Source organism: Hypomesus transpacificus, chromosome 4 (genome assembly GCF_021917145.1).
Source record: "Hypomesus transpacificus isolate Combined female chromosome 4, fHypTra1, whole genome shotgun sequence".
Lineage (NCBI taxonomy): Eukaryota > Metazoa > Chordata > Actinopteri > Osmeriformes > Osmeridae > Hypomesus > Hypomesus transpacificus.
In genome coordinates, this window is record NC_061063.1 from 2,924 (window position 1) to 24,918 (window position 21,995).

The following is a 21,995-nucleotide window of genomic DNA, read 5'->3' on the forward strand; positions in this document are numbered from 1 at the left end:
CTTCCTGTTTCACCAAACAAGACAAGGTGCTGATGTCCCAGTGAAGAGACACACCCTCTAAACACACACCTAAACACACGCACGCCCTCCACTCCTCCATCCCTCCACCCCTCCACCCCTCCACCCCTCCATCCCTCCACCCCTCCACTCCTCCATCCCTCCACCCCTCCACTCCTCCATCCCTCCACCCCTCCATCCCTCCATCCCTCCACCCCTCCACCCCTCTTCCCCTCCATCCCGTCCCTGTGAGAGGGACTGCCCCTCCAGCTCTCAGTGTCCATCTGAAGGAGTAGCTGTTTCTCTCCCTCTGACCCCCCCCTCCCCACACACACACACACACACCGCAGCGTGCAGGATGGACAGCAGAGCCGTCTACCTGTCTCTTTGGTCTCAGATATTCTTCACTTTCTTCATGCGTGTCTCTACCTCTCCACACGCAGGGACAGAAGAGAGCCAGACCTGTGAGTAGGACTAGATTACAATAGTGCTCTGTGTGGATGTGAGTAGGACTTTAGATTACATTAGTGCTCTGTGTGGATTAGGTCACTTTACTCTGCTACTCTGTGAGTTTGAGTTCCTGTAAACTGGTATCCCATGAGTTTGTATGAATTTGTACTTTGTGAAGATTAGTTAATAACACACTGATGTTGTGTGAACAAAGCTAGAATATAATATAATATTTAATATGTTAGCCATGGACAGCTAGAGGAACTCAGAGACAGTTTGAGGCCAGTTAGTACCTCCCGTTTGTATGATCTGACGAAAGAGGGTTATTTTTATGCTATTTTTACTCAACTGTTCTCCTGGAAGGAAGCGGGAACACTATTGTCTCACCCTGGTGTTCTCACACCGTTTCTCTGATTGATTGAAGGTATTTTTAGTGAAGTGCAGCTGGTTGCTGTTTGCATCAGCGTGAGATAGATAAACTTCCGATCCCACAGCATGTGTGTGTGTGAAGGTGTGTGTGTGTGAGGGTGTGTGTGTGAGGGTGTGCGTATGTGTGTGTGTGAGAGAGAACCTCAAAAAGCCCTTCCTACAGGATTGGTGTAACAGGGAGCTTGCGACCTAGTATTGTAACCTTTAAAGGTGCTGTAAAGCAGAACTGAAAATGAGTTTTAAGTTCATCACACCACATAAGAATGTGTTGTACTCATCCAAATTCAAATGAAAAAAAACACAGACAAGTATGTTAAATTATGCTTTGAAATCGTGAGAAAATCAGCAGTCTACTCTGCTTGATACTGGGGGGGGCGTGTCGCCTGAAGGAGCTGAAGCTCCGCCCCCTCGCAAAAACTAGCTAAATCAATTGCAGATATCAGAACATACCTACATGACGTCTCTGAGTGTTTTATGTGTTAATTACTGTCTTTGCATCGTACCAGCTGAGTAACAGACTGCAGGTTATATAAACTGTCTGTGATCTGACGTAGATAGGTCGCTGTGACTAAACCTGAGCTGAACACGGATGAGAAACTGTTCAACAGTCTACCTCCACATTTGAGTGCGACAAAGTTTTCGCACTTTGCACATGCTTTCAGCAACTCATTGCACACGTATATAATGTAGTGAGAAGCACATCATGGTATTATCTTTACAGCACCTTTAAACTGCCCTGCATGCAGAGCTGGGTTGTCGTTCGAACATGTTGTGTCTTGAGTTGGGCCAGAGCTAGATTGTTATATTACAGCTGCGTAACGTTGAAAAAGAGAAACAGCGCCCCCAAGTGTCAAAGGGCCTTATTAGATTAAACCACATGTTTATAGGAGTTTTTTTATTGTATTTTTTACAAATCTTACCTGGTTTCTTTACCACCACTGTAGCTAGACAACTAGCTAGACAACTAAATGAACTGTAACAGTTCATTTGTTAGACACTCATTTCCAAAGCTACACCAAGGGGGATTTGAACCTGTGACCTCTTGATCTGTAGTCCAATGCCCTACCGCCGATCGCTGCCCAGTGTAAATGGCTGAGTGTGTCTGGTGCAGCGGGCCATGCCAACTCCCTCGGCCCAGCTGGGCTCAGGGCCGGCGTCTTGGAGGATGCAGGATAAATGGCTGCTTTGTTGGGGCAGCTTAGCTTCAGTGACATTGTTTAGCTGCAGTTTGAGTGTGGGTGGAGGGGTGTGTGTGTGTGTGTGTGTGTAGATGGTTGTGTGTGCTTCTCCCAGAGGAAAGGAAGGTCAGTTTTCCTTCCTCCTCCCCTGGATGGAGGCCAGAGCCAGACTCTGCTTCAACTGCTCTTCACCTGAGAGACAGAGAGAGAGTGTGTGTGTGTGTGTCCATGTTTGTGTGTTTTTCTAATGTGTGTATGTTCTCTGTGTGTTGTTTGTGCGTGTGCAGTTACATTTGCATGTTCTTGTCATGGTTAAGTGTGTTTGTTCTTACTTGTGCGTGTGTTCTGACAGTGTGTATGTCTGTGTGTGTGTGTGTGTGTGTGTGCAGCATACACCATCAACAGTGTGCACCTCACCCTGCTTCCTTCTGCTGACGTGGCGAGCGGTACCCATGTGACCTGGCGCTGTGAGGTCAGCGTTAGCCACGGCTCCTCTGGCCTTCTGACGCATCACTTCCTGTTCCTTCGTGACGACGTCGAGGTCTACTCCAAGAACTCCAGCGACGCCAGCGTGTCCTACTTCCTGTTCCAGGCCCGGGCCGCCCACTCAGGCACGTACGAGTGCAGGGTCAAAGTTCACGACAAGAGCAGGACCAGCCATGCCCGCAAACTCACCGTCACAGGTATGACAAATGCAGGTCAGTTCTATGGGTCATGGTTTATCGATGGCGTTTGGCAAGCTCACCCCCATAACCTGACTCCCCCACCAACATCTCTCCACACCTTACCCTCCGCACCCTTACCTCCACCCCTACCTCCCCCCTGCCTCCCAGGCCTGCAGACTCCACAGCTGCAGCTGAGTGTTCTGCAGCTGTTCCAGGGGGAGGAGGTCACGGCCATCTGCAGCGCCCCCCAGGAGGAAGGCTCGCTCAGCTTCCACTTCTACCTGGACCAGGAGCAGCTCAAGACTGTGAGGCGCACGCCACACACACTACACACACACACACACCGCCACACACACACACCACAACCACACACCCCACTGCAGACACACACACACACATCATCACTCACACACACCACACAGAACACTGCAGACATGCCAGTGTGATTGTAGTCGCTCCAGTCAAACTGATCAATCAAACAACGACCGCCCACCGACCAGTCCTTGGTGTCTCCATGACTCCGTCAGGTGCGTTCCTCCACCACATCAGCAGAGACTCAGGTACTGCTGGACCACGCTGGGGACAGGAAGCTCTACTGCACCTACACCGTCACCATGGTACCGCAGGCCGGACTGTCCAATCACAGCAACACCGTTGGGGTCTTGGTGAAAGGTGATTGGTTGTTGGGATCTGGGTCGTCGAAACCTGTGTTACTGTATTCAACAGAAGTCTTCCATCATGTGATATATTTTACTGTATTACAGTTTTAACAGTGTCCGTACTTTGTTATAACCAGTGAGCTTCGTTAATAATACATCAAGACACACGATCACTGTCGATAATAATTCATTCGTATTTTTGTTGTGGATGCTGTCCTAGGCCTTTTCATCACTCCCATCATGAACGTCCTGCCCTCCAAGACCTTGGTGGAGGGTGACGTGGTGGAGTTTGTATGTAAGGTGGTGAACCCCCCGCCCAAAACTGAGGTCTTCCTCACCAAGGACCACAAGGTCCTGAAGAAGGGCCTGACCAGCCTGGTCCACCGCTTCCAGGTGAGGGCCGAGGACTCGGGAGAGTACGACTGCAAGGCGGAGATGAAGAACGTGCAGAAGGGGACCTCAGAGAGCGTCACTGTCAAGGGTGAGGCTGTTTAGCACTGACATCAGAGAGCATCACCGTCAGTTTAACACTGATTTCAAGTTGGTCGTTCTGCACAGTAAGCCCTAGATGCAGTATCTACAGGCAAACAAATGTATATTTGTGCCGAAATATATGAACACACCACATGTAGCAGCCTTGACCGTACGTTAATCCTTTCTTGCTTGACACTCAGCTAGTAATGCCTGCCTTCCACAGAGCTTTTCTCCACTCCAGTCCTCACGATGGACCCCAGAGAGGTGTTCGAGGGCGAGCGCTTCACCCTCACCTGCTCCGTCTCCCGCCTGGTCTCCGACAGGCTCCGCCCCCAGGACGTCAACTTCTCCCTCTTCAAGGACCAGCACCCCCTGGAGGCCCCTGGAGGCAGCTACAGCTCCGTGGCCCTGCCGTCCAGCAGCGCTGACTACTCCTGCAGGGCCCAGGGGCGGAACCTGGGAAACCTCATCGCCAAGAACAGCACCCACCTCCACCTGGAGGTCAAAGGTGAACTGAAGCAGGGTTTGTCTCTCTTCGCCTCGTTTGGATTTGTTAGGTTGGATTTGTTAGGTTGTCTGTTTTCTAAGGATGTATCCACGTGCATGTGGTTATATACTCACTACGTTGTGTTCAATTTTATTAACCTCTTCTCCTCTTCTTCCTCCTTTCCTCCTTCCCCATCCCTCCCTCTCTCCTTCCCCATCCCTCCCTCTCTCCCTCCTCATCCCTCCCTCCTCCCTCCCTCCTTCAGTACCTGTGTCCGTGCCCCTGCTGTCAGTGGTAGGGGGCAGTCTGGTTCTGGGTAGGCCCTTCCAGCTGCTCTGCCAGGCCTCCCAGGGCAGCCTCCCTATCAGCTACATCCTGCGGGGGCCCATGGGGGGGTCGGAGGTCAAGGTGGTGTGGAGGAGCGGCGAGCGCGCCCTCTTCAACGTCTCGTCCATACAGAAAGCCTCTGACATCAGCAGCTTTGTTTGTCAAGCCAGCAACAACCCCCTTAGGACCGCCTCCAGGGAGAGCGCGGCCAGCCGGCTCCAACACGCCACCATCATCGGTGAGGCAACTCTAACACACATCGGAAAAATGTATCACGTGCTGTATTTACTATAATATAAGGATAGTGTAAACATGCATTCATTGTATGTCGCTTTTGATCAAATCGAAACGAAAACACATTGAATCCGAGAGCTCTGGCTGTGCTTATATGACTAGTGGCTATGACAACATGGAAGTACAGTTACAGTTATTCTGCTGCTGCTCAACAACGACAAACGGAGGTTGCCGAGGTAGCAGAAAGTCGCTAGATTTGTCTTTAGCGAAGGTGAAAAGTGTCTCAAGTCTGTGTATTTAGGGTGAACCCTCTGTCCGTCCTCCCCAGAGCCTGTGTCCCAGCCTGTCCTGACGCTGTCTCCTGCCCTCGGCCAAGCAGCGGAGGGGGACCACCTGACCCTCACCTGCTCCGTGCAGCGAGGAACGCCTCCCATCACCTTCACCTGGTTCCACACCACATCCACCAAGCCCCTCGCCTTCAAGACAACCAATGAGCTGTCAGGATCCCACGGCATCACAGACCTCGGGCAGAAGCACGCCGGCGGATATTACTGCGTCAGCTCCAACCCTTCCAACCACAGCCAGCAGAGCGCCGTGGTTACCATGGGAGGTGAGGGGAGGGGTCGCTCTGAAACTGCAGTCGCACACACACACAGGCTGAAATGGGCTGAACCTTGACCCGATGACCTTTAACCCTGTCTGTGGTTGACCTTTAACCCTGTCTGTGGTTGACCTGTAACCCTGTCTGTGGTTGACCTTTAACCCTGTCTGTGGTTGACCTTTAACCCTGTCTGTGGTTGACCTGTAACCCTGTCTGTGGATGACCTGTAACCCTGTTTGTGGTTGACCTTTTACCCTGTCTGTGGTTGACCTTTAACCCTGTCTGTGGTTGACCTTTTACCCTGTCTGTGGTTGACCTGTAACCCTGTCTATGGTTGACCTGTAACCCTGTCTATGGATGACCTGTAACCCTGTCTGTGTTGACCTGTAACCCTGTCTGTGGTTGACCTGTAACCCTGTCTGTGGTTGACCTTTAACCCTGTCTGTGGTTGCTGTGTGCAGTGAGTGTGGCGGGCTGGAAGAAGGGGTCGATCGCAGTGGTCTGCGTCCTCCTCACCCTCATCCTCATCCTCATCCTGCTCGCCAAAAAACGGCTTCTTCCCTTCCAGAGGAGGAAGAGGTCAGCTGAACTGTCAGTGTGAGTAGTGAGCCTGGGAGACTCTCTGCCTCTATACCTCCCTGTAGCTCTGCCTCTATATCTCCCTGTAGATATCTCCCTGTAGCTCTGCCTGTATACCTCCCTGTAGCTCTGCCTCTATACCTCCCTGTAGCTCTGCCTCTCTATACCTCCCTGTAGCTCTGCCTCTATACCTCCCTGTAGCTCTGCCTCTCTATACCTCCCTGTAGCTCTGCCTCTCTATACCTCCCTGTAGCTCTGCCTCTATACCTCCCTGTAGCTCTGCCTCTCTATACCTCCCTGTAGCTCTGCCTCTATACCTCCCTGTAGCTCTGCCTCTATATCTCCCTGTTGTTTTGTGTCCCTGTAACTAAGCGTTTCAACCAGCTAATTCTTCAGATGGATAAGGTTGGAAGGCAGGCCTACCAGAGAGAATCTCTCCAGCTCAGACATCCAGTCAGTCCTGAAGCACGCAGATCACATACCATGTCTCAGCCAATGGAATGTGGAAGTTTTAGAGTTTTAGAAACTAGGAAGTTTTAGTGTTAGGGTTAGTATAGTCGTTTATTTATTGCTATCTGTATATTTAGGAAGTTCACTTATCTAAGCTCAGCATAGATGTAAATTTGTTCTGTGTACTTATATGTTATGTTATGCCAAGTGCTTGCGTTGTCTTGTCTTAAGAATTTCAGTGCCCAGTCTAACCTTGTGTTGCTCTGTGCACCTGACAAATAAAAGACTTGAACTTGAACTTGAACTTGTGTTCAAAAGTGCTTCCTGTTAGAATTGTGTGTTGATTGTCATCTCATTTCCTGTCCTGCTCAGGAAACCGGCTGGTACCAAAACAGATGGGGAGGGGGCAGAGGTCACCTTGGGCTTACTCAACGAAGCCGCCAATGGTAATGTCTAATGTTATTATGATTATTTTTATTTTATTTTTTTACTACAGTATGTGGGGACTGTACCAGACCTTACTGCCCTTCTGTCTCCTGCCATGTACCTGATGCTGTACATGGCATGTTTATATAAATGCTGGATAAATGGATACGTTCCTTTTCCTTTACGAACGCACAATCAAATCAAATCAAGAACTCGCCTGAATGTATACTGTTACTTTACCTGCAAAATTTCCTGTGACCTACATGCAAGCTGCCCTGTGTCTCTGTGCTCAGTCACTCCAGCTGCCCTGTGTCTCTGTTCTCAGTCACTCCAGGGGTCATGGGGAGGAGCGTCTGGAGTGAACACGTCTCAGGATCAGGTCAGTTTAACAGCGAGCCGTAGCTTACTTCCTTCTCTGAAACTAACCTTTTCAGTCCAAATCTATTTAGTTATTGTTTATAATCATAGTGTATGTTTGTGTGCATGTCTGTGTGTGTGTGTGTGCGTGTGTGTGTGTGTGTGCGTGTGTGTGTGTGTAGAGTCAGATGAGCCGAGCCACGATGAGCGTCCAGAGGCAGCACAGACTCAGTACACTGAGGTCCTGCCCCCACCTGCCAACCCTGACAGAGGTGAGGACGCCTGGCGAGGAAGAGGAGGAGGGCAGATAATGATGTCATGTTTGTCTGGACTGACACACCACATACAGACACAGTGTGTTTATAAAAGAGGATGTGTGTGTGACAGCTGTGTGTGCCTCCCCAGCTCCTGTGAAGCCAGGAACAGACACGGTGTACAGCGAGGTGCAGGGCTCCGTGCATGGTAACAGAAACATCCTCTTCCTGCTTCTAGTCCGGTAACACCCAGCCAATCAGATGACAGACCCCGCCTTTCTCAGGAAGCGGGCCACAGACTCTTGACGTGAAATGTAAACACTTTGAGCATTGTCTCAAAGAGAATGTGCCATTAAAGTAGCCCACTCAGCACAGCAAGGTGTTCACTTCCTGTTCGCGTCCAAGTCAACTTCCTGTTTCAACAATAGCGGCCAAACAGAGCCCCATTCATCAAGCTTTTAACCCCTAACAGAAGGGACTGTTCCATTGTGTGATAACCCAGGGAAAAATAGCCTGCTCATCATCCTCTATGACCATTGTGAAGCTTGTGACCTTCTCCTTCCAAATGTTAATACGTGTGCATGGTGCAGCTCAGGGGAACAGAGAATACAATAAAGGGTGGTGTCTTGGCCTTGTTAGACTGGAGCACCCAGCCTAGACGCGAACAGATTCACAGTGTGTCTGTATGTTTGAGGCTATGAGTCTGTATGTTTGAGGCTATGAGTCTGTATGTTTAAGGCTATGAGTCTGTATGTTTAAGGCTATGAGTCTGTATGTATGAGGCTATGAGTCTGTATGTTTGAGGCTATGAGTCTGTATGTTTGAGGCTATGAGTCTGTATGTTTGAGGCTATGAGTCTGTATGTTTGAGGCTATGAGTCTGTATGTTTGAGGCTATGAGTCGGTATGTTTGAGGCTATGAGTCTGTATGTTTGAGGCTAGGCTATGATCAGTCTTGAGAAGCATTTACTCCTAGCAGAGATGGAAGTAACCATGTACAAATACTTTGTTACTTTACTTACGCAGATTTTTCTGGTATCAAATACTTTCCTTTCTAAAAAGGTTTTTGAAAAAAAAGTTTTGAAAAAATTGTTTCCAATGGTTGAAAAATACTTTCGAAAACAAAAGATATCCAAAAGAAAGTTTGAAGAGTACTTGAGCAGGACTCTACTATACTCTATTGCACTCTGCTCTGCTTTAGTTTGCTCTTTTAGGCTTCTCTGTTCTCCTATTTCATCTCACTGTCTGAAAAAAAGTTTTGAAAGCTTGAAAGAATATTTTCGAAAGGTTTTGATAGGTTGCAAAAATACTTTCGAATGAAAGTTTTGAAAGAAAAATTACAACAAAATGTTTCCAAATCTTGAAAACATTTTCTAAAAAAGTTTGAATAGGTTGAAAGACATTTTTCAAAAAACTGGTTCCTTTATTTCCTGAGTTTGTCCTGTTTTGTTTTTGCAGGTGTCTCAGAACAGGCTGACGGAGTGAGTAGGGCATGCCTCACACACACACACACCCCTCACACACAGCACAAACACACTCACACACACAGCTCTCACGCACAGCACAAACACACTCACACACACAGCTCTCACGCACAGCACAAACACACTCACACACACAGCACAGACATATGCACACACACATTACACACAGTACACCCATTGTACACACAATGGCTGACAGAAGCTTGTATTGTCTTAGAGGGACCCCTTATGGAGAGAAGGTGTCTCCCATTGTGAGAAAGTTCTGGAGTCTGTCTGTCCTGCCTGGTTCACAGTCCCTCCTGAGGGGACCCTGGTGGCTCTGCTGTGTCACTGCAGAGAGAGAGAGAGAGAGAGAGAGAGAGAGAGAGAGAGAGAGAGAGAGAGAGAGAGAGAGAGAGAGAGAGAGAGAGGAAGAGAGAGGAAGAGAGAGAGGAAGAGAGAGAGAGCTCTGTTATTGTGGCATGAGCAGTGGAGACATCACTCTATCTCATTATCTCTCTCTCTCTCTCTCTCTGCCACTCTCTCTCTGCCTCTCTCTCTCTCTCTCTGCCACTCTCTCTCTCTCTGCCTCTCTCTCTCTCTCTGCCTCTTTCTCTTTTTCTCCCTCTCCCTTCCCCTCCTTTCCCCCCCCCCCCCCCCCCTCCTGCAGGCTTCTCAGCAGGGTTCACTGGAGTACGCCCAACTGAACCACAATGACAACCGTGACCATGACGACTACGTAGAACACTGCAGCGTCAACATTCACAGTGACCGTGGCGACCACAATGGTCCAGAAGACCACGGGAACCACTTCAATAACGGTAGCCATGGCAACCTCAACAGCAACTGTGACCATGCCGACCACAACAATTGCGCTGATAATAGTGACTGTAATGAATAGAACGCCAGATAAACACCTCTGGTGATGACACAGATTCTAGACTTGTCGGTTGTACTGCAAATTCTGTCAGAACACACCAGGAATATTTATTCTCTAACTTATTCAGCTCCTCGACCAGCCTGAGCTGTTACTGCACACACTACTTTATTAGTAATGCTGCGTTTTTAAACAGGAAACACATTTTGTATCTTTTTTTTACACCTTTTTCTAAATGGCTGTGCAGACTGTCACCTGGTCGTGTTCTGTTGTGATCTCCTAATAAAGAGGGCATGCTCTGTGTCTGTGTCTCACACTGTCTGAGTGCTGGGTGCTCTGTGTCTGTGTCTCACACTGTCTGAGTGCTGGGTGCTCTGTGTCTGTGTCTCACACTGTCTGAGTGCTGGGTGCTCTGTGTCTGTCTCACTGTCTGAGTGCTGGGTGCTCTGTGTCTGTCTCACTGTCTGAGTGCTGGGTGCTCTGTGTCTGTCTCACTGTCTGAGTGCTGGGTGCTCTGTGTCTGTCTCACTGTCTGAGTGCTGGGTGCTCTGTGTCTGTCTCACTGTCTGAGTGCTGGGTGCTCTGTGTCTGTCTCACTGTCTGAGTGCTGGGTGCTCTGTGTCTGTCTCACTGTCTGAGTACTGGGTGCTCTGTGTCTGTCTCACTGTCTGAGTGCTGGGTGCTGGGTGCTCTGTGTCTGTCTCACACACACAGTGACACACACTGATGCAAAGACTCATTAAGGCTAGAACATTTCTGCAGAACATATGATATAGTAATAGGGTCTGAACTGTAACCGTATTGTAGGTGGATCCACTCAGGAGTCAAGCACAAGTCTAACCAAGTACCAAGGCTGCAGTGTTGTCAGTGTCCACTAGGGGGCCCCCTTCTGACAGTCCTGAAATGGAACCTGATCCAGTCCACCTGGCATCCCGCTCAGTAGAGGCAGTCTTACACTGTTGTCATAGCATCAAGTCTTTGTTAGAGGGTGATTCCATCCCCCCATCAAACTGCACACAGGGGCTGGGGATGTTCACAAAGCAGACATTCAGAATATACACACACACAAACACACACATGCTGTCGACAGTAGGCTTACGAGTGGCCTGGTTGTGACAGGAAGCAGAGAGGGTCGAGGATGAAGGCCGGGGAACCTGAACCTCAGATGACTCTGACAGCCTACCACCAGCTTAGCTGCCATCATCTGCCCCCCACACACACACACACACACACATTCACACACATTCACACACACACCTATAGGAGCTGCTGTTTCTCTTCATGATACAGGCATGATGAGTTAGGGTTGAGACTGGAGCTCAGTGTGTGTACGTGAGAGAATGTGAGGGCGGGCTGGTGGCACAAGGCTGGGAGCGTGCCTGTGTGTGTGCCTGTGTGTGTGTGTGTGCCTGTGTGTGTGTGTGACTGTCGACATATCTGATTACTGTGCTTTTAGATTACTAGAAATATATGGGGCTTAACATGTTTCGGGAAAATAAAAGCCAGCCCAGCCCTGCTCCTCTCAGGACCTCAGTGCCAACTGTCTAGGTTTCTGCCTGTCTCAAATAGGTTTCTGCCTGTCAAAAATAGGTTTCTGCCTGTCTAAAATATCCATATGATGACATCACACAGTCTTACTATAAAGGGTGCCCCGGTCAGCTAATTAATCATGTGACCAAGCAGCAGCTAGACTTGAGCCCAGCACATGAGGTGTGCTTGGTTAGAACTCTCCAGATTGATGAAAGCAAAGAAACAATCACGAAAGTCATTCAGTGATCAAATCAAATGAGTCTCAGCTGCCTCTGACCTACAATTAGGTTGACTTGAGGGACGGGAGACTTGTGTAAACACTAACTCTGGCCATGAGGGAGGAGAAGAAGTTGTTAACACTGTATTAATACTCCCAGCGCTGCAGGAACAGGCTTCAATCTGGGTAATGTTATGGGGGGGAAATGTGATAGGCTGGCTGTAGGTCATCCAGGGAGTGTGGCTAAATATGAAAAGTCCCTCGTAAAGTCCAGATGAAATCTTCTGTAACGGGACCCAGAGGCCTGGCTTCCTGGTCTGGTGGAGCACGATGGGACTGGTTAGCTGCCTGGTCTGGTGGAGCACGATGGGACTGGTTAGCTTCCAGCTCCTAGCAGGTCTTTCTCCCAGGCTCCTTCAGGGTGTCTGTCTTCTCCTCCATTCCTCTCCTGTCTCCTGTTTCCTTCTCCTCTCCTGTCTCCTCTCATATGGAGTTCCTCCCCAGTCAGTGATCCTGTGATCAGGACCCTGTCAGTGATCCTTGGTTCAGGACCCTGTCAGTCATCCTGTGTTCAGGACCCTGTCAGTGATCCTGTGTTCAGGACCCTGTCAGTGATCCTGTGATCAGGACCCTGTCAGTGATCCTGTGTTCAGGACCCTGTCAGTGATCCTGTGTTCAGGACCGTCAGTGATCCTGGGTTCAGGACCCTGTCAGTGATCCTGTGATCAGGACCCTGTCAGTGATCCTGGGTTCAGGACCCTGTCAGTGATCCTGTGTTCAGGACCCTGTCAGTGATCCTGGGTTCAGGACCCTGTCAGTGATCCTTGGTTCAGGACCCTGTCAGTGATCCTGTGTTCAGGACCCTGTCAGTGATCCTGTGTTCAGGACCCTGTCAGTGATCCTGGGTTCAGGACCCTGTCAGTGATCCTTGGTTCAGGACCCTGTCAGTGATCCTTTGTTCAGGACCCTGTCAGTGATCCTGTGTTCAGGACCCTGTCAGTGATCCTTGGTTCAGGACCCTGTCAGTGATCCTGTGACCAGGACTCTTTGCTCTTCATGGTCACACTCTTGCTGCATTCTCCGTAGCAAGTCATGTGATGTTCAAGACCCCTGGCATCCTGTTACACAATATCAGCATTCCTGGGCATACACACAGGCACACATACTTGCCCCATAAGGCTCTCTGAACACTGGGGGTTACATACATACATACACACACACACAGTGATCATGGCTCGTAGAGTCCCTCTCTACAGAGACGGGGTTCCTCGCCCTAGCAGAAGCCTGTTCTGCTGTCCTTCATCACACATCACTAAACCTTAACCCTTTAAACCACTCTTAAGAAGTGTACGGGGAACATTTCATAAACACTTAGTTTAACATAGTTGAAATAGAAGGTGGTTGGCAGCTTGATGAACAGCCCTGTTAGATCATCTTTAGCGGTACTGGCAAGCTAAGGAGACAGTATCTTACAGAGAGAGAGAGAGAGAGAGAGAGAGAGAGACAGAGTGTGAGATAGAGAGAGAGAGAGAGAGAGAGAGAGAGAGAGAGAGAGAGAGAGAGAGAAGGCGAGAGAGACAGAGTGTGAGAGAGAGAGAGAGTGATCCATGTGTATTGACCCCATCAGTAAGGTTTCAGTTCTAGTCAGGTGGACTGAACACTGTGTCCTGTCTCCGGTTGACGGCTGCGTGTGTCCGTGTCTCGTCCACAGAACCCGACACCTCTCCTCCCGTGTCAGAGAAGGATTCCTGCTCTGCCATTGGCTTCTCTGCTAAAATTGGTGTGTTGACCCCTGTGAAATGCATTCTGGGAATATCCTGTCTTTCACTTTGCCTTATGGGGGAAGTATGGTGTGTGTGTGTCATGCACAGTGGTGAGGTAATTGTTGCAGGGAACGTCTTTCTCTGAAACCTCCGTTGTTTCTTGTGTGGTAGAAGCCAGCCAGGTGGCAGAATGAACACTGGACAGTAATCCGGTTTAGACATTCCCCTTCTAAAAATCTATTGATGTTCTCTTCTAAAGGTGTGGTAGACTGTGGTGATCGCTGTCATTAATCATGAAGTGGACAGATACGCATAAACACACACCTACACACACACACACACGTTATTTGCCTCAGTACAGGACGTGTGTTTGCTACTGTACAAGTTCATCGCTGTCAACAGGTCACCATTGCTTACATAACTCCTCATTTATCATCCAAAACCAACGATAAGAATGGTTCACATTCCCTTCATGATACGTAAGAAGGTAAATGGAGAGAATGGATCCTGTCCGATGGGATCTGGTTGAACTCGTGTGCGTTCGACTCCCCGGGCACCATGTTGAGTTCCGGTGTGTGTCACCTTCAGGAGGTACGAGGGACTGTCGGCCGATCCTGACACACACACGCACACACACACACACCATGATCCTGACACACACACGCACACACACACACACCACCAGATCTCAGCCAGACAGCTTTTCCAGGTGTGTGTCTCATTAGGATATCTGAGCTTGGCAAGGTAGGAGTCTTCTTTCAGTCCTCCTGGGGAGGCATGTGATGTGTCCACACCTCGGTGTCGCCTGGTTTCCCTGAAGAGCGGAGCTGGCAGACTCCTGGCTGGAGACACTGGGGCAAGCTCCTCATGCTGCTGTTGCATTCTGGGATAGCCCAGCCTCCATCTGGGGTTTCGTTTACATGATGTAACTGGTTCAGCAGTCAACTGATCTTCTCTCAATCCCTTCTCCTTTTCCTCCATCGCTCCCCTCTATCCCTCTATTCCTGCACTTCTGCCTCCGTGCCTCCAGGGGGCATGTCTCCAGAGCCGAGCCCAGCACAGTGAGAGCGGAAGTGGGGCAAAGAGGAACTAAAGCCTGGGGCAGGAGGGGGACCAGGGGCTGTAGGGGCTGGCTGGTGAATACACATAGTCTGATGCAGAGTGCTTGTTATGGCAGGGCTCCACAGGGGGCAGAGGAGAAGGAGGAGGAGCAGGAGGAGGAGGAGGGAGGAGGAAGAGGAGCAGGAGGAGGGAGCAGGAGGAGGAGGAGGAGGAGGAGGAGGAGGAGGGAGAGGCATCCACACCATTGTTCACTGTGCCACCTCTGGTTTAAGTTCAGGTCCAATCATTATCTGGGCTCCCATCACCCTGACACATAAACACACACACAGTACACACAAACATATATATATACACACCCACCACTACACACAGACACACACCTTACTTCCTGCTCGTAACCTTCAGAGAGCTCACCCCCTGTCCATGCCATTGGCTGACAGCTGCCAACCAGGATCAGGGCCAAGCCAAATCACCCCCCCCCCCCCCCCTCTTGTGTAATCAAGCATCAACATGTTACACTGCATTAGCCAGCCATCTCTCCTTCATGTTCCATGAATGCAAGCCTAGAGCTAGTAACCTTATCTTTACACAAACAGACCTTTCCTCCATTATAATACTTCCAGCACCGTGCCCTGCCTCTATTCTCCTGCCCCCCTCTCTCTCTCTCTCTCTCTCTCTCTCTCTCTCTCTCTCTCTCTCTCTCTCTCTCTCTCTCTCTCTCTCTCTCTCTCTCTCTCTCTCTCTCTCTCTTTCTCTCTGCCCCTCGCTACACCGCCCCTGCCTCTCTCACCTCTTCTCCCTTGTCTTCCCTCTGGTCTCTCTGCTTCTCCCTCTCTCTCTGCCCCCTCTCACCCCTCCTCCTCTGTGTTGACAGATACAGAACACTGAGCAGTGTTCTAAACAGTCTATAAAGCTCTGATCCAGCTCCCCATGGCAGTCCTGGCTCTGCACCACAGGAAAGGCTTTCATGTGAGGTTAGTTCTGGACAGCGGAGCATCTTAGTGGGACCGGGGTGTTTATAGGGTGCTGTGGGGCAGGGAGAGCGGCTCCGAGGCTGGCACGCCGCGGGCACACACGCACACACACACCCACACACACACACGCACCCGCACACACACACGCACACACACACACACACACGCACACACACACGCACACCCACACACACACACACACACACACACACACACACACACACACGCACACACACACGCACACACACACACACACACGCACACACACCTACACACACACACACACACACACACACACACACACGCACACACACACGCACACACACACACACACACACACACGCACACACACACACACACACACACCCACACCCACACACACACACACACACACACACACACACACACACACACACACACCTACACACACACACCCCACACACACACACACACACACACACACACACACACACCCACACACACACACACACACACACACACACACACACACACACACACACACACACACACACACACGCACCGCAGATAGCGCTTCCCTGGGACAAAACCCACATTTACACCCTCACAGCCTGAGAGCTCTGCACCTGTTCCTGTGATGCTGTCACGAGAGACAGAGCTGGGAGAGAGGAATGGAAAGCCCATGGAATATATATACATACAGGAAAGTGTGTTCAAACTTTTGACTGGTACTGTATATATTATTGTATTTTTTGATATAATAAAGTAGAATAACAGAAGAAAAACATGTTTAATGTAGTAAAAGGATCAAATGTCATTGGAAAATTGAAGCACTGACAAAACCTCTAGGTCAAGTCAAGAGAATGGCTCAGAGACTCAAGGGCAAGACTGGCTAAATATACACACACACACACACAAGCACACACACAAGCACACACACACACACACACAGTGAGTCTTGTCTGTTGATGCAGGATCACCATGGGGACGTTCATCCAGGGTTAAAGGGTTGGACCTGTTCACCTCAGACTCATTACATCCATCACCAATCATCACTTACCAACCATCCATCACCAATCACCACTTACCACTCATCCATCACCAATCACCACTTACCACCCATCCATCACCAATCACCACTTAGCAACCATCTGTCACCTCACACATCATTTACATTGTCGTATTCCCAGATTAACCTCTCGTGTCTCACAGCAAACATATATCTGTTTAGTTGTTTTGTTTTGAGACCCGTTTCCTGTCGTCTTCATGTTTGAGATGACTTTCCAAGCACAGTCGGCCTTTCGAATGTCCCTCTTTGTCATGTGGACCAGTTCCCAAGGAAACTATGTGCTTGTGACTCCCCAGAGCGGGATCAGCAACTCTAGAGTCCGGAGGCATGGCAACCATGAGGCATGGCAACCATGAGGCATGGCAACCATGAGGCATGGCAACCATGAGGCTCCCCCAGAGCATGCTGGGACAGGTGGAGTCTGACTCCTTCACAGGACGGACCGATTTAGTCTGGCCCGTGAGCTCTGTCGTGCTGGCTGTATGTGTGTTTGGTGTTGGGGTGGAGGGTCGTTTGTGTGTGTGTGTGTGTGTGTGTGTGCACGAGTGATTCCCTTCACAGATAGACGATCAAGATAAACGAAACGACAGTTTTGTGAGAGTCCACTGAAACGTTTCCAGATGACAGTAGGAAACCATGTTGACCAAGTGATCGCACCTTCTTTAAATAAATCCCCCCTGACCCCTCGTCACGTTGCTGCGAGGAGCGGCTGCACCTGGCATGCTCAGATGGAGGAACTCCTTTCTCTCCATCTTTCCATTCCTTCCCCCATCCCTGCTACTGTCTCTCATCCCAATTTGTCCCCCATTCTCCTATTTCCTCCCCTCTCTCTTTCCGACCCTCCCCCTCTCTCTTTCCCTCCAAGCATCCCTTTCTTTCCTTTCATCCCTCTATCCCACTCCCACCCTCCCTTGCATCTCTCCCTCCATCTGTGCCTCCCTCCATTCAGACCTCTCTCCTTCCTTCCATGTTGTCTGCCTCCATCCCTCTCTTCATCCCCCCATCAGGTCCCAGGATTACTGCCTCTTCATTTAGCCTCACACAACCTCTGCCATGAGTGCAACTGGATCTACTCACTGGGCCTAACCCTGAGATTAGAGCTGACTGCCTGTATGTCTGTCTGTCTGTTCTGCTGTCTGTCTGTCTGTCTGTATGTCTCTGTTCTGCTGTCTGTCTGTCCTGCTGTCTGTCTGTTCTGCTGTATGTATGTCTGTCCTGCTGTCTGTCTGTCTGTCCTGCTGTCTGTCTGTCCTGCTGTCTATCCTGCTGTCTGTCTGTCTGTTCTGCTGTCTGTCTGTTCTGCTGTCTGTCTGTTCTGCTGTCTGTCTATCCTGCTGTCTGTCTGTCTGTCTGTCTGTCTGTCTGTCCTGCTGTCTGTCTGTCTGTTCTGCTGTCTGTCTGTCTGTTCTGCTGTCTGTCTGTCTGTCCTGCTGTCTGTCTGTCTGTCCTGCTGTCTGTCTGTCCTGCTGTCTGTGTGTCTGTCCTGCTGTCTGTCTGTTCTGCTGTCTGTCTGTCTGTCCTGCTGTCTGTCTGTTCTGCTGTCTGTCTGTCTGTCCTGCTGTCTGTCTGTTCTGCTGTCTGTCTGTCTGTCTGTCTGTCTGTCTGTTCTGCTGTCTGTCTGTCTGTCTTTCTGCCGTCCTCCCCCCCAGACCCCTTGAAGAGGTAGATTCTTAGAACCTCCCTGGTCAGGGCAGTGTTAGATCTGTGTTTGTGCCCCTACAGACATCCCTGGTCAGGGCAGTGTTAGATCTGTGTTTCTGTCCCCACAGACCTCCTTGGCCTCGCGTCCCAGAATAGTGAGCCTCACACACAGGCACAATGCTCCCCACAGGATTAATGAGAGTCAACAGGTAGCTGAGGAATCTGGGTCTGGGGGGCTGCTCCGTGGTGTTTCAACTTGCCCGTCAGCTTGTTGTTAGCACGTTAATGCCCCTGGCCTTGGCAGTGTCCTAACCCTTTTGTTCTGTTCCTGCAGCTCTGCCCTTATAAGGACCCCCATGCCCCTCACAGGATCACCTGACCGCCTGGTAGTGTGTCCGGGAGCAGGGACGGTGTCACCAATGTCGTTCATTCAAGCGGGTGAAGGATGAAAGGTAGAAATGCAGTGTAATGCATTGAGGTGTGTGTGTGTGTGGGGGGGGGGCTACCGTGGGAGACAGTCTTACCCTCGGGTTCTGCTACCCTGTGTGTCTGGTTCTGGTTCTGGGCTCTGTGATCCAGACATCTAGAAGTCAGATGGAGGTTAGATGGCTGAGCGGTTAGGGAGTCGGCTATTAATCAGAAGGTTGTTGGTTCGATTCCCGGACGTGCAAAATTACATTGTGTCCTTGGGCAAGGCACTTCACCCTACTTGCCTCGGGGAGAATGTCCTTGTACTTACTGTAAGTCGCTCGGGATAAGAGCGTCTGCTAAATGACTAAATGTAAATGTAAGTCTCCATCACTAAGGTACATCTTGGGTCATCTGTCAGTGTGTGACATGGACCCCTGGACAGGCAGGGGGGAAAGGAAGGGGATGCAAGGCTATGTTTAGAAGGCAGTATGGGAGGTGTAGACACACACCAAAAGTGTGAGTTCCACTCTTGGCTTGTATCCAAGGGGGGCAATAATGAAATACAGTGCCCTCCAAAAGTATTGGAACAGTGAGGCCAATTCCTTTATTTTTGCTGTAGACTGAAAACATTTGGGCTTGACATCAAACGATGAATGTGAAACCAGAGATCAACGTTTCAGCTTTTATTTCCAGGTATTTACATCAGGATCTGATGCACAAATTAGAAAATATCACCTTTTTGTTCGAACCCACCCATTTGTCACGTGAGCAAAAGTATTGGAACATGTGACTGACAGGTGTGTTTTGTTGCCCAGGTGTGTCCTATTACATACATTATTCAATCAATAAATACCACTGAATGTCTACACTCAGGTTCAGATTGGGTAAGATAGGTTTTGTCTATGCAGACTGTATTCAGAGGTGAAAACAACATGAAAACCAGAGCGCTGTCTTTGGGTGAAAAACAAGCAATTGTGAGTCTTAGAGAAGATGGAAAATCAATCAGAGCCATTGCAGAAACATTGGCCATAGCCAGTACAACCATTTGGAATGTCCTGAAGAAGAAGAAAACTACTGGTGTACTAAGTAACAGACGTCGAACAGGTAGACCAAGGAAAACATCAGCAGTTGATGACAGAAACATTGTGAGAGCTGTAAAGAAAGACCCTAAAACAACTGTTAGTGAGATCAGCAACAACCTCCAGATGGCAGGAGTGAAGGTATCACTATCTACTGTTCGCAGAAGACTTCATGAACAAAAGTACAAGGGCTACACCAGAAGATGCAAACCACTCATTAGCAAGAAGAATAGGAAGGCCAGGCTGGAAATTGCCAAAAAGTACAGAGATGAACCTCAAAAATTCTGGGACAAAGTTTTATGGACTGATGAGACAAAGATTAACTTTTACCAAAGTGATGGAAAGGCTAAAGTTTGGAGAAAGAAAGGAACTGCTCATGATCCCAAACACACAAGCTCATCTGTGAAACACGGTGGAGGTAATGTCATGGCTTAGGCTTGCCAATTTAAGGAAAGATGCAACCAAACTGATTGGCAGAGCCTTCATCATGCAGCAAGATAACGACCCAAAACACACTGCCAAAACAACAAAGGAGTTCATCAGGGGCAAGAAATGGAAGGTATTAGACTGGCCAAGTCAATCTCCAGACTTAAACCCTATAGAGCATGCATTTTACCTGCTTAAGAGGAGACTGAAGGGAGGAACCCCACAAAACAAACAACAACTGAAAGAGGCTGCAGTGAAAGCCTGGGAAAGCATCAAAAAGGAAGAATGCAAAAGTTTGGTGACGTCAATGGGTCACAGACTTGCTGCAGTTATTGAAAGCAAAGGATTTGCAACTAAATATTAAGTCTTATTCACTTAAATATGTTTTAAGTATATCTGTTCCAATACTTTTGCTCACATGACAAATGGGTGGATTCAAACAAAATGTGATATTTTCTTAGTTGTGCATCAGATCCTGATGTAAATACCTGGAAATAAAAGCTGAAACGTTGATCTCTGGTCTCACGTTCATTATTTGATGTCAAGCCCAAATGTTTTCAGTCTACAGCAAAAATAAAGGAATTCGCCTCACTGTTCCAATACTTTTGGAGGGCACTGTATTTCTCCCTGATTATCCTGTGTGTGTGTGGGGGGGTGGGTGTGTGTGTGTGTGTGTGTGTGTGTGTGTGTGTGTGTGTGTGTGTGTGCGTGTGTGTGTGTGTGTGTGCTTACTGACTAGGGGTGTGTATGTCAGGATGGGGTAACACCATTATTCAACCCCCCCCCCTCCTCCTCCTCCCCTCTTTACTTATAAGAGGCAGAGGAACTCTATACACTCATAACATCCAATTACTCTCACCTCCATTAGTCTAGACAGCCCTCTCCCACCAGTGTTCCCCACCTTCAGCTCCATGTCCTGGGGGGAGGACAGGAAGTAGGGGGGTGGCACAGGAACACCACGGTCAAAGTAAAAAACCTTATTGCAGAACTGGTGGAACGTTTGTATGTTTAGTGTGTTTAGTCGTGCAGACCCCCTCCGTCTTCCTTCCAACAAATCAGGACAGATCCTGGTGTTTTCAAACCAATCAGGACAGATCCTGGTGTGTTCCGGACTCCCGTTAAGGGTTAAGGGTCAAATGCAGTGAGATGATCCAGCAATCCTCCACCCAGTCAGGGACAGCTATGTCTTCTATCGGGTTGTTGATCAGGACATGTGAGTCCCTCAGTAACAGTAAACCAGTGGAGAGCAGCCATGTTCTTAGCATTGGCAGCAGCTTCTCTGGCATGTCCAGGTTTGGCCTCCAAGCCACTTAGATCATGTGCACACACACACACACACACTCATGCACGCACACACAAAAACACACACAGACACGCACATTCTTAGACACGACAGATGCTTTCTCCCACAGCACCCTCTCTTTTCCTCGCGCACACACCCAAAAGCGCAGAATTTCTCGCTCAGCCAAACTTTCACACACAGTCACACACACTTACTCTAACATGTGCATGCAGACACACACATACAAATACGCACTTAGACACACACACACACTTACTCTAACATGCCCAAGCACACACAGACACACACACATACACACTGCAATTGTATTTTACAGTTTCATGATCTAAAACCTGAAACCCACTGTAAACCAGCTTGTAAAATGTTTGTTACATTTACATGTAGTCCTAAGCGTCGTACAAGAGACAGCTTTAAGTGCAGAGGTCACTGATCATAAACAACGAACCAAAACACGAAGCATACTTTGTGAAAAGCAAATAAGTGCCAATGGGTGGAACCAGAAGAGCATGTAGTTACAGTAAACAAGCTACAGTTAAACAACATGATCCTCAAACGTGCCCAGAGTGTACCTGGAGGAAAGCAAGCAACAATAATATAATTCACAGCGAGTACAAGCAGTTCAATCAGTTAACTAA

The 21,995-nt window shown here is 49.1% G+C and overlaps 1 protein-coding gene across 1 annotated transcript; it reads left to right on the forward strand.

Moving 5' to 3' along the window:
- The first annotated feature begins 252 nt into the window (after window positions 1-252).
- Window positions 253-10,222, forward strand: pecam1a (platelet and endothelial cell adhesion molecule 1a). The gene is made up of 15 exons (XM_047019802.1): window positions 253-461; window positions 2,444-2,737; window positions 2,888-3,024; window positions 3,247-3,391; window positions 3,599-3,859; window positions 4,076-4,360; window positions 4,605-4,904; window positions 5,229-5,510; window positions 5,963-6,098; window positions 6,903-6,976; window positions 7,282-7,335; window positions 7,496-7,585; window positions 7,719-7,775; window positions 9,025-9,047; window positions 9,700-10,222. The coding sequence occupies exons 1-15, from the start codon at window positions 356-358 to the stop codon at window positions 9,928-9,930; spliced, it is 2,475 nt and encodes an 824-aa protein (XP_046875758.1). The 5' UTR covers window positions 253-355; the 3' UTR covers window positions 9,931-10,222.
- Window positions 10,223-21,995: the final 11,773 nt, after the last annotated feature.

Coding starts and splice junctions, on each gene's coding strand:
- pecam1a (XM_047019802.1), top strand. CDS start 356: ATGGACAGCAGAGCCGTCTACCTGTCTCTTTGGTCTCAGATATTCTTC. Junction 2,738..2,887: donor CCGCAAACTCACCGTCACAG/GTATGACAAATG, acceptor CCTGCCTCCCAG/GCCTGCAGACTCCACAGCTG. Junction 4,361..4,604: donor CCTCCACCTGGAGGTCAAAG/GTGAACTGAAGC, acceptor TCCCTCCTTCAG/TACCTGTGTCCGTGCCCCTG.